Genomic DNA, 12804 nt, shown 5'->3' with positions numbered 1-12804 from the left:
TGAGTCATAGCAATATTAAACATATCTCCGTGCCGATAGAACGTCCTCAGAATACGAAATAAAAAGAAATTCCGAAATTTATAAAACATATGTAGCGATAATTCAAATTAATGACGCGCATGAAACGAATTCCTTGTGAATAAATGATTCAAATATTACTTCCCAATACTTCATTGTTACGTATGTCTTCGAAGTTTAGATAATAAATAATTACTGATCCTAAGTTGTGGAATTGTTGATTAATTATCTTGCCCTCTTAATTATATATGATCTCATAAAAAATGCATATTATATCTTTTAAATAAGATTTGAAGAGAGCAAATTGCAAATCAGTAAACATCGAGAGATTACGTAAAGTTCGCTTCATATTTATAAACACATTTTATTTGTTCGTATGTATATCATTAATAAATGGTGATATAATAATGACAATGAAATGTATGTACGCCGAGCATAAAACGAGCAGTCATATTATAATAATTATTAATATATTCTTCTTATAATAATCTTACTGTATTGAGTGGGCCTACCTACGGTGCTTGCAACGTTATGGTCTCTCTTGTCCAAATGTTTCTTCCATTCTCTAATTTATATTATTTACTCGCACGTAATAATCCATAATAATATGTAACCACAGGTGAAAACATATGCGCCGTCCTAAGTATAAACAGCATCATCCACTAATCTTTTTTTCCATTTTTCCTTTACGTGATTATATATACATATACATACATACATACATACATACATACATACATACATACATACATACATACATACATACATACATACATACATACATACATACATACATACATACATACATACATACATACATACATACATACATACATACATACATATATATATATATATAAAATCACGTATATATATATAATTGTTATCAATAATATAGTAAGCTACTTAAATGTAATATATCTCGTGTCTTCTCGTGGAATATGTTCAGCTGCCGTAGAAAAACTACGCAGCGTTCGTAGAAAAAACTTCAATTCCCGTTATACATCAAATTGTCGATTTTCGATGCGTGAAAGACACTTTGTATTACGCAAGGTAATTTTTTTTTCCTTAACACGTCCGAAAAATCGTATATCAATACATGGGCAGCACAGCGTTTTGAGTACCAAAGAAAAAGAGATCAAAACATTATCTGTGCCTCTTCGCTAAAGAAAGAAAATAAAAAGAAAATAAAAAAATCGAGGACTTGGAGGGAGCAAGGAATTGTGGATAAGAGGACGAAATATTACGACTCTGCTATACACGAATGGCATCTTCCTTGCATATCTAAGTCCAACTGCATTCGCGCGCGTCTATGTTTAATACATATACTATAATATACAAATAATAGATAATAATATGTGTCGTCCATCGCTTATCGCGGTTCCTTACTTCCGTTCATCTAAAAAGTGATAAGAAAGGACTATGAAAATATCATATAATCCATACGAAATATAGGAATGAGAGTCGTCGATTAAAATAAAAATTGATTGCACGCACTTTGAGATGACGATGAAATGCAAACCGGATTTGCGGCCGGGCGGAAGAGCGGATCGAACTACTTTTCCGTACGGCCTTCTCAACTACATTTGCATTCCACATTAGGCTGTCTGAGGACGTCCGTTGCTAACTGGTCAATTGGCGTGACTCGACTCTCGATTCGATTGTTAAAAGAACGCGCGCGCGCGCGCGAGAGAGAGAGAGAGAGAGAGAGAGAGAGAGAGAGAGAGAGATAGAAGTAATTCAGTCAATCAATGACCTAACATTTGTTTCCGTAGGACATCGGATTCCCTTTCTCCTATCACTATGATTAGTATTAATATTATTGTTGTTTCATTCTTATTAACATTATCGTTACGTTAGCGTTATTATTAGCGTTATCGTAATAAAAATCTCAGATCGCGTCGATGAACCGGCTACTAGACGCAACGGTGTTTCCTCAGATGATTTTCCGATAGAAATCTCTCAATGATACGCGTCATAAAAAATCTCGTACAAAATCTTTTTAGAAACTTTATTTAACACGATATAAAAAGCAAAGTAAAACGCGCGATACACGTGTGAACGTAGCATAAAAAAAGGAAATTAACGTGAACTAAATTAAAAAGAGAAGATTGCGTTACGTTGCGCCAGGACGCAAAGTAACTTATACACAGCAAGGATCGTTGAGGGAAGCGAAGTAGGAGACGCTTATTTTCGCCTTAAAAGGCAGGAATCAGTATGCCCGTTCACGCGACCCTATCCTCGCTTCTTCTTCTCTTCCTTTTCTCCCGTAATTACTTCTATCTTATAGCGTAACGCTATATTGCATTTGGCCACTGTCGACAAAGACCCCAGCTGCGTTAAACTATTGCAGTTCGTATATTGCAATCCTACATTTCTAATGACTTATGAGATAGCCCTGTTTGTTTTTCGTTTATCCTTAGCAGAGCAGAGAAAGGGCGTGTGGATTAGAGAATAATCGTTCCGGTCGTGTGTGTTTCGAGTGTGTCAATGTGAAGTAACGCGTGATGCGCATTGAACGTATATAAACGAACTATTAACATTATACACGAGTCTATTAATATCTATACGTATAAGTAGAGAGCTCTAATCCCAAACCTTATCTTTCTTTTTTGCTTTCTCTTACACACACGCACACTCACTCATTTTCTTTCCCTCTCTCTTTCTCTCCCTCTTTCTTCCTCCCTTTCTCTTCAACATACAATCTCTCACTTCCGGCAACTCCCTTCCCTCATCATCATTCTATACGTGCTTTCTACAGTCCTCATCTCCATCATCGTTCACATTCATGCAACCACACACACGCGCGTACATACACACACTCTTACCGCCAACTATCCCTCTCTCTCTTTCTATCTTTATTCATTCGCCAATACACCTTCGTGACTCTTCGCCTTTAAATCCTTGAAACGACTTATTACTTCTCTTTACAATGAAAGACCGCTTATTTGCCGTCCTTCTCTTTTTCTTTGTTCTCGTCAACTTCCTTATCCTTCTCGACTTCCTTTTCCTCCTTGTCTGCTTTTTCCTTGTCACCCTCTTTCTCCTCCTTGGATTCTTTAGACTCCTTCGCCTCCTCCTTGCCTTCTTTCTCCTCCTGTTTCTCGGGTTTCGGCAGATGCGTGTTCATGTCCAGGCTGGAGCATATCTCGTCCCAATCCGGGAAACATCGTTCTTTAACGCGCGAGCAATGTCCGACTAAATTGGGACAGTTCTCGACCATGTAATCTCGTAGACTGTACGGCGTGTCCTTGTCGATGTACAGGATTTGAGCGAGATGCGCAAATGCAACTACGTCCATCTGTACAAACCCAAAAGATCGCCAAAGGATTATACAGATTGCTAAAATTGTAACCCATAATCTATATTTTCTATCAATCTTTTACGTTGAACATAATTTTTTGCGAATCTTTGTGAATCAATGTAATATTAAGATAAGTGAGATCAAGGGTGATATATTTTTACCTATTTGTTTTTTCCTGAAGTTCTCTTTACTAAAACTAATTAATTTTTAATCGATTGAAACTTGAAAACCAATCAAAGTTCGAGTCGATAATCGTGTTATAATTATTTGCTCAGTCCGATGTGCAATATCTCTTAACTGAAAACACAAAGCTTTTTCGCATGACGCTCAGCGAGAACGCCATTTCGCCGCGGACAACACTAGTTTCACTGATATTATCTTCGGCATCAGATTACAAGTAACTGAAGCTATTATTTACACAGCGGACCAAATATCATGTTAGAATGTACTACAGTGGTGCATAACTCAAGAACTCTTGACCGCTATAGGCAACATGTTAACAGATTTGATGATACTTACGGTAGTTGGCTCGTCCCCAAAGAAGAAGGGCTTGTCAGCAAGGGTGTCCGAGAGCACCTTAAGATCGGTGCACCCGAATTGGGACACTTCCTCCGGACTGTGCACACCCATTCCCTGAGCCTTCACTTTCCTCGCACCCTGCAACCAATCCAACTACCATCTCACTACAAATGGTCATAATATTTTGTTCTACAATTACGTTTCCTTATCGCGATACTATCTCTAGCTAGCATATTCATAGCACGTTTAGAGCTACAAGCGCAATTTGTGCACTCCGAGCGAATACTATGAATGATTCTGGAGATAGCATAAAATAAACATTGTGATAACGTGTAAGTAGCGAAACTTGGTCGAAGTAAAATTCGGACAAGAATAACATTTTGGAGATCGTACTGGTTTCAATAAATATTTTTAGAATCTGTATCTTGATTCAATAAATTTGTATTTCATAGTCATCGTTATATTCCATATTATTAATATCTAGATAAAAAACGTCGACCAGGACTCAACTAAGAGAGCTTTAAGATGATAGCTGATGAGACTAGCTATACTGGGAAAAATTATGTAATGACAAAACTACAGTATTTACATGAATGCAATCTAGCATAATGTCAGTGATACATGCATAACTAAATTGAGAAACGTGAACATTCGAAACATCGTGCGGTCTCGATAAAATCAATGAAAGAAGGTCGAGGGAAGATTATTTTTGCATACAGCATGACTTTTACATAATGATGAAAATAATGTGGAATATAATTATGAAAATATGCAAATAAGTTATATGAAAACGTGAATGCGAATAAATTATTAGAATTGAATGAGAAGTCATGAAACATGGAATTATCATTCAAGTGATTTCTATCTAACGTCCAAGTTGTATGCTAGGTCACATCGAAATCACACCGATATCACGGCGAACGGCAAGCGAAACTTACCTTGCGTCCGAACGTGAGCTTGAAGAAGAAATTCAGAATAGCGTTCGGGATACGTGATCCCAGAGCGAGTTGCAGATTGACCTTGTAACCCTTCAGCACCTGATCCAAGTTCTTCGTGCGCCAGCACGCGACAACCCAGACTAGATGATTCTCGATCATGGATATCATGGCGTGAGAGACGCTTCGTTGTTCAGACGTGAGACCGGCATCCAAGTCCTTGCCAAATTTCTGGCTCAACTCTCGCAGGATAATGGTACTGTCTGCGATTTCCTCACCGTTCAGCTCGACGAACGGCAGCTGACCCTTCTTGGAGCGGAATTTCATCTTGTGATCAACATTCTGGAAACAACCGAATAAGTTAAATCTTTTGTCGAAGTGACAATACAATAACAAAATATTATATGTTATGCTATATTAAAATTATGTATTATATTATTAATATATAACATTTATATAATAACAACTTTATTATTATATATTATACATATACAAAATATACAATAAAATTACATTACAATAGTAATGATTGAATGTCAAACAGTGTATCTAGAATACTAAAATAATAGTTTTGTGCGATCCAACATAAAATAAAAATACCTATTTTGACACATCATCTTTTACTCGTTTGTTCAGTTTCGCAATTTCTATTAAATTGCAACTAAGTTTTTATTAATTGTGCTTTTAATTTGAATAACTCGGAACAAAATCACAGTGACATTTTCTCTTTCAAGCAATCTAATAAAATCATTTCAGATTAATCAATAATAATTGTTTGTAATTATTATTCTATATTCTTACAGTGAAATATTGAAAATATTTCTCTAGTGCGATAATAAATAATATTGCACCGAGATGGATAGGTGTATCTATATTCTCGCGAGGCACATGCTCTATTTATAGACGTATGTACCACGTTAAACGCATAAGTGGGATATCGTGGCTTTCACAGGTGAATCAGCTTATTACATGTAATAACTGCGAACGTTTCACGCGTTGATATATAGGGTGTCTATGAATCATCATTTGACCGACAAAAATTCTTTGGTGTAATTTTTCTTAATGATAACTTAATTATCATTAGGTACAAATATTCATTAACAATATTCAATTAACTTTACATTAAATTTCTATTAAAATAATCTTTCTAGAATTAATTGGAAAATCAAGATTTTATATCGAGTATCCATCAAATTTTAATTTGTTTATTCAGATTTACAGATCAGATTAATACTTTCGTACTTTTTATAAGAAATATTTTCCTAATTTATTAATAAATTTTTGTTGGCATAAAATCGATTTTAAATATGTTACTCTGCTATTATCGGAAAGGAAATTGTAACAATGTTCAAGAAATTTACTTACTTAATTTCATTATATGATTTAAAATATAGCGTGTATGTATATATATATATATATATATATATATATATATATATAATATAATAAATAAAATAGATTCTATCCTAATATTATTGTTGCTTTTTTACTAATTAAAGAAAAATTAAATTTAAATGCTATTTTCACAAATATATACTTTCCACATTTCATCACGACAGTATAATATAATTAATTACATAAAGTGTCACACTAACAGTAATTACACAAAGTGTCGTTAAACCTGCCTGCCTGTTTATCATCAGATTAGTGTAAGTGTCGTTAAACCTGTTAGATGAGATCTGCGTAATACTTGGCACAGTGTGCCTTCTCGCTCGCGCAATTTGCCACGTGGAGCAAGTACTTTGTGCTCGTAAAATACAGAGAATAACATCTCTAGTCAAAGTCAAGCGAGAAGAATAGATAGTACAATAATGTCTCGCCCCGAAAAGCTTCTCAAAGCTGCTCGCCGGCGTACCGGAATGGAAATGAAACGGAACATGAAATCGTACGGAAATTCGTAAAGGCACACGAGAAGGAAAACGGAGAAAAGGATTAAGAAATGCGTGTGTGAGCACAACATGAGAGATATGTAAGAATGACGAAACGAAAACTCGGAAGAACGAACTTGAAACAAACGAACGAACGAACAAAAGGAACACGGATGCGGGAGAGCCAAGCCGAGGTCGGTATACGAAGAAAAAAAAAGGAAAAAAAAAGAAAAATGCAAGAGAGGAGGACCGCAATGCTGCGTAAAATTTTAGCCGTGTTAGAGAAAGCGGCGTTATATGCGCACGCGAATCTGCATGGGTTCGTCGATACGAGAAGGAGGCAACGTACGTAGAGCGAAGCTCCATTGCTCTAGTTTTAACCCCTTCAGTTGGGCACACGGCGGCGAGATCGATGAGAGGGCTGGTATATTATAGTAGCTCATAATATGCGTTTGTCAGCTGTACAGGGGCCGACCGAATGCTTGCAACGGCAAGCGTGAGTTATCCGAATGAGTCATCCTTTTCCCGAGTTTATCGTTGCCCTTGATTGATCGATAACTTCTTTTTTTTTTATCGATTCACTCTCGAGCAATTATTGAACTATACGTAAAAATGTCGTGACGTGAAATCTTTCAACTCTACCCGAGAAATACATAAAAGTCAACCAAAAATCAAAATGATTATTTTGATTCTTAACGTCATTAAATAGGAAAAGTTTGTAACCAAGAATCATTTTGACTTTTATGATGTCAGAATAGTCATTTTGACTTTCTCTGATTTGGGGTGTTCCTTGGATAATTGCGAAGGAAATATGCATCGAGATTGACGCACGAAATGGATTTCACGACTCTCGTTATTTAGTCAAGCCGATTTTAATCTACAACGTCGGTAAAACGAAAAACAGGGTGGAGTTCGCAGGACGAACGTTGCTCCGCTCCCTCGTTCCGACACATTTGCGTCCCTATTACGTCATGTTTGTTATTTATCCGTTACATGTTTGATTTCGATATGATAACGATAATAACGAAGGCGAGGTCGGGGCGGAGTCGGGTGCACTGAACTATTGCCCTCGATATAAAATGCATCGACCTCCCTATCACGTCATGTTGTTATTTACTGGATTTTCTCGTTTTTTGAGAGGACAGCTCGATCGATTCTGGCTAGTAATGACGACGAGGAAAGATAACTTCGCAATATGTACTCTTCTGGATATAATACATCACTATTATATCATGTTTATGAACATTTCTTTTATAAAGCCATTATTTATATTTTTATGGGGGGTTTTTTTAAACGCTATATTATACATATTTCAATATTATTGATTTGTTAATTAAAAAGAATCTTCTAAACTTTTTAATGAAGTTAATGCCCCTATCAGTAACACGCTTATTATATGATGCTTATGGAAATTTCTTTTATTAAAGCCCTTATTTAAATTTTTATGGCGTTTTCAAAGCGCGATTATTTGAATATTTATTAATTTGTTATTAGAAAGATTCTTCAAAACGTTTTTATTAATAAAAAAGATCCACTAATGAAATTAAGGCTCCTATTCCGTAACTTTTAACGACAATATCAATATATTATCATTGCGTAGCTTTTATTAAGAATTACTATTTCCATAACATATAACAATGTGGATATATGGAAAAGATTTGAGAAGAGAGTAAGCCTAAAGATCTTATCGTTATCTTCGATAATTTTCAAGGAGGGGAGTTTTAGATGAGCCACCCTACATAATCTATTGAAATCGTCTACAAGGGTAAGCCTCCGAGAGAACACCCTTCCAATCTCCGTCCTCGATACACCAAAACAATGCGTCTCCATTACGAGCCAAACGCGCGGCAAGGAGGTAGGTACTTCGCGGCTTCGATTCCAATTCATGAGAACGTTAACGAGAAGAGTGAATCCACGGGGCGGGGTCGCCTGAAATGTCCGCTCGCTCGCTCACTCGCTCGCGCGGAGAAACCGAAAGAAGTGGACGAAGGGTGGCTATAGCCGGATCGGTGCAGGCGCAAGGGAGGAGCGCGCGAACACGGAGGACGATGAACTCGCGCGGCGGCAGGCAGCTTCCGTCGCCTGGCAACGTCCCCACTTGGCGTCCCCCTCCTCCCACCGGACACAACGTCGAAACATTGGCGCACATGCACGTACACAAACCTCACTGCATCGTGCACTGCATCGTGTATGTCTCATACATGCCGCATGTATGCATTGCACCATGCGCTTGTTGTATGTGATGTTTTCTCTTTCTCCTTCGCTCAACATTCCTCCCTCTCTCTCCCTATCCCTCGCTCTCTCTCTCTCTCTTTTTCTCTCTGCTTCTCGCGCTCGCGCGCTCTTTCTTGTCCCCGTCATCGTAGTCACCCTCGTTGATCGTAGTCGTGGCCGCCGTCGTTTGCGCTGATATTGATCGCGCGGAATGGTGCCGTGAACCGCCGCCGACGCCGCCGATGTCGCCGTTTGCGCGATGTAAGAGCGCGCGTATGCATTGCGCCGAAAAACCAGTCTTGATCGCGGAACAGAGCAATAGTCTCTGTTGCTCTGTTGAAGGGAGATGAGGAAAAGAGACAGAGCGAGCGAGCGGGCGAGAGAGAGAGAAACAGAGAAAGAGATATCTCTCTGTATGCGGGGCACAGATGTGTCCAGGGTCAAAGTTCGGAACATTATCGATTAGACTGGACCGTTTACGTTAGGTCCAGGTAAAGCAAGGGCATTTGAACTGGCGTAACAGCGATCATTTTTGATTACGTTCTATCTAGAGCAGAAGTTGTGGGTCTTTCTTTAAGCTTTCTCGGAAAATTTGCGGAGGTTGTTCAAATTATGATATTGCAATTGCACAAGTCGCGAGTAGTTGTCATTTTTCTTCCGTCGCAATTAACCTTGCACACTTATTTTTTTTAGAGCGACACGTATGGATTATTTATGTTTGACTTCGATTTGGAGGCTTTTAAGATCGAAAAATTCTGTGAAAATTCACACATTTTCTTTAAAATCTCTACTGAATTATCCTGTTATGTAGACATCGAAAAAAAGATTTGAAAAAAATTCTAAAAATTAAACAGGTATATGAGAAATAAGAACTGTTGAAAATGGCATGGACATAAATAATCCATGTGTGCTGTTGGAGGATTAAGAGACAAAAAAGTTAGTCACATGATGCAAAGTACAGTTTTCCACATTCTTATTATTTTTCGATACGTATATTTACGATCTTTGTCTTACTGCTATCAAAACAAAATGAGATATTTAAGTAACATACATAATTAACAAAAAAGAATAATAAAACATGAAAAATAAAACATGACCAAGTATAAAATACTCTCTCGAAATCTATTAATTCATTTTATAATTATAGATTGAAAAAGGAAATTATATAAAAAATAAGCAGTTAATCATTTTATGATATTAAGAAATAATATATAAATATTTAATATATATATATATATTCATATATAAATATAAGGAGTTCCAAAACAGACGATAAAATATTTTAGATTATCTATAACATAATAACGATATATAACATATTAAAACGAATTTAAAACGAAAATCTCGAGGTTAATACAATTTTCAAATGGGAAGAATTCCCTACAAAATATTTCTTGAGATTCACGTTACTGCAACTCCTTTTCTGAAATTGAGTATTCTCAACAGAAAAATCCTTAAGAGGATATTTTAAAGAGAAATTTTTATATATATCCGAGAACTCTGAATACTTCACCGAAAAGTACACATGCAAATCAGCTTGGTCCATGCCACGCGACAATACGTCGCGTCGCGCAATCTAAGCATATATTCGACCCCTCATTCATCCTAATGGACCAGAAGCATACTATTTCCATGCCGCGTTGCGTCGGTCGATGCGTTCCAGCGCGACGGATGTCGCCGGAAGATTTGCATGTGTATGCCATAGACGTGCGTCGCGTGGCACAGTATAATTGGCTACTTGCAGCGATGCCCGTTGCACGTACAGTCGAACGCACACACATAAAGTACCGATTTCACGAAATACGCACATATATGATTTGCATCATATATTTCTACGCGAGAAACGCCAACCTATCGGCGTAGTTTCGACATTGAATTCTTCATCTCCGCGCGATAGAAAATTCCTCTCGTCTTCTTCCTTTTATCGCACGCCGCACCTCTCACTCGACCCTAATTCTTTTATCATTAATTGTCAAGAGTTAAAGAGATTTTAATTCGACGATTGGCTTCGTCGTGATATTGAAATTGAAAGCGAGGAGACGAAAGAAAGTCTCATTTGAATTTAACAGTTGAGAAGATATAAGATTGATTGCCAATTTATTAAAATACGAATTGTTCTGAAAACGCATTTTATTTTGATATAGAAGATTCATTCTGACATTTCGTCAAAAATTATTCATATTCGCCAGAAGTGACATTTTCAAAATATTGAAATAATAAAGCACAGAAAGAAGAATTTTGTTACAGTATTTAAAAATTCAGGTACAAATTCGAAAATAATTTTAAGTCATAAGCATAATATTGCTTTTCAATCAATTAGAGCAAATCTATGAATACTTTGCTCTGATTGGTTGAAAATAATCGCCAACATCGTTAACTCACGCATTCGCTAGTGTGATTACGGCTTTAACCATCAAAATATTTAATTATTTTAGAATCTCAAGCAAGATGAATAATGTTGCAAAAAGTTTTGACATTTTAGTAACCAGTTTGAATGTCCTCCATAATTATTTTGATGACCCAACAGAATTATTTTCAGTAGATCTGTATCTACTCTCCAAAACCTTTAGAGTAAATCTCACTCTATAGAGTAGTGTAGAGTTTGACATTTCACTCCTTAGAGTGAGATTTCATTCCAATAAATGTAGAGAGGAGTTAAATTTTTAAATATATTTCAGCAAAACAATCCTTTTTGTGATTCAACACGTTCGCTGTTCGTACCACAAATGATATAAGTCGCAGGTGACGTACGAACATCGAAAGTGTTAAGGCAATTTTAACTGGCAGTATGGAGATAAAAAAAACAAGAGACGAATTAAGCATGCATAGTATCACTTGGCGTGTCGTAGTATCACGTCGCTTGGATGGATCAAGTAGATTGCTAGCTCAGCTAACTCAGCATAGATAAATGTATATATAATCCTTGGCTTCATCTCACTTACTTATACATAAAGACTGCGAACATAAATTAGCTTACGAGTGGCCACGTGTATCACTTTATATTAAAAATTCCTTTCTTCTTTTGTCGAAATATTGTTCTTATCGTTTTAAATATCCGTTAAATTCCTCTTTTATATTTTTTCTAAGTCCAAGCAGTTATTTTAGCAATAAAAACAACGATGTCTTTCATGTATATTTCCAGTCATTCTTTTACGACAAAGAAAAAAATCATTTGACAAAGTTAATCTTTAACGCAACTTTTTCAGATGGTTTTTTCTCCATCGAAAAAACAATCGATTTTCAATAGTACTATATGTGGTTGAATATTGCAATTAAATCGTGGATCAAAATAGGAAAAATCGAATCTCTCTGGATGCTGAATGCGCGCGCAATCAATAAGCGCCGACGAACGCGAAGTTGCACTTGTTTTGTAATAATCAGTCAAATTGGGAGAAACACCACGCCTTGTATTCACGGATGGTGAATTATCTCGACATTTAACCCGTTGTTTCCTCGAGCGTGACACCATAAAGTCGTACAATGGGGCCCGTTCACGTCGCGTAAACTATCTTACGAAACACGATAACCGCGTCGATATCCTCGCAACAAATAGCTTCGAATAGCTCGTCCAAGACTGAGAATTTAACGCTGCCAGTTTCGAAGACAAAATTGTATAACAAAAATTATATTGTATAAATTTTGTAAAACAAACTCTGTAATTCTTTGTATAATTTTTAAGAGACGCGTAAGAGACGCGAAGATCCATAAATAATTCATCAATAAACTGAAAACTAGCAATAAATGTAATTAATTATGAAACAATTAAAACTTCAAAAATATTTCTATTTAACGTTTATAAATTTTATATATATATATATATATATATATATATATATATATATATATATATTACTACACACTATACTATACTTAAATTAATTATAATAGTTATTAGTAATACGTAGTTAGTTTATAATTAATAGTACTTAATTAAATTTTTAACAAA

The 12804-nt window shown here is 36.2% G+C and overlaps 1 protein-coding gene across 2 annotated transcripts in view; it reads right to left on the bottom strand.

The window, feature by feature from the left end:
* Positions 1-2962: 2962 nt before the first annotated feature.
* The window catches only part of LOC105618331 (failed axon connections), a 34403-nt gene continuing 24561 nt past the window's right edge, over positions 2963-12804 (bottom strand). Inside the window, exons 2-4 of one of the 2 annotated variants that reach the window (XM_012199873.1) lie at positions 4780-5118; positions 3842-3994; positions 2963-3319 (exon numbers count right to left, since the gene is read on the bottom strand). In XM_012199873.1, the coding sequence (XP_012055263.1) occupies positions 2963-3319; positions 3842-3994; positions 4780-5118 (849 nt within the window). The remainder of the gene's footprint in view (positions 3320-3841; positions 3995-4779; positions 5119-12804) is intronic. The other variant, XM_012199874.1, reaches the window with a different exon arrangement.

This window comes from Atta cephalotes, assembly GCF_000143395.1.
Source record: "Atta cephalotes unplaced genomic scaffold scaffold00016, whole genome shotgun sequence".
In the NCBI taxonomy this organism is placed as follows: domain Eukaryota; kingdom Metazoa; phylum Arthropoda; class Insecta; order Hymenoptera; family Formicidae; genus Atta; species Atta cephalotes.
The sequence above is the reverse complement of the archived record's forward strand: the minus strand, read 5'-3'. Positions and strand labels throughout refer to the sequence as shown.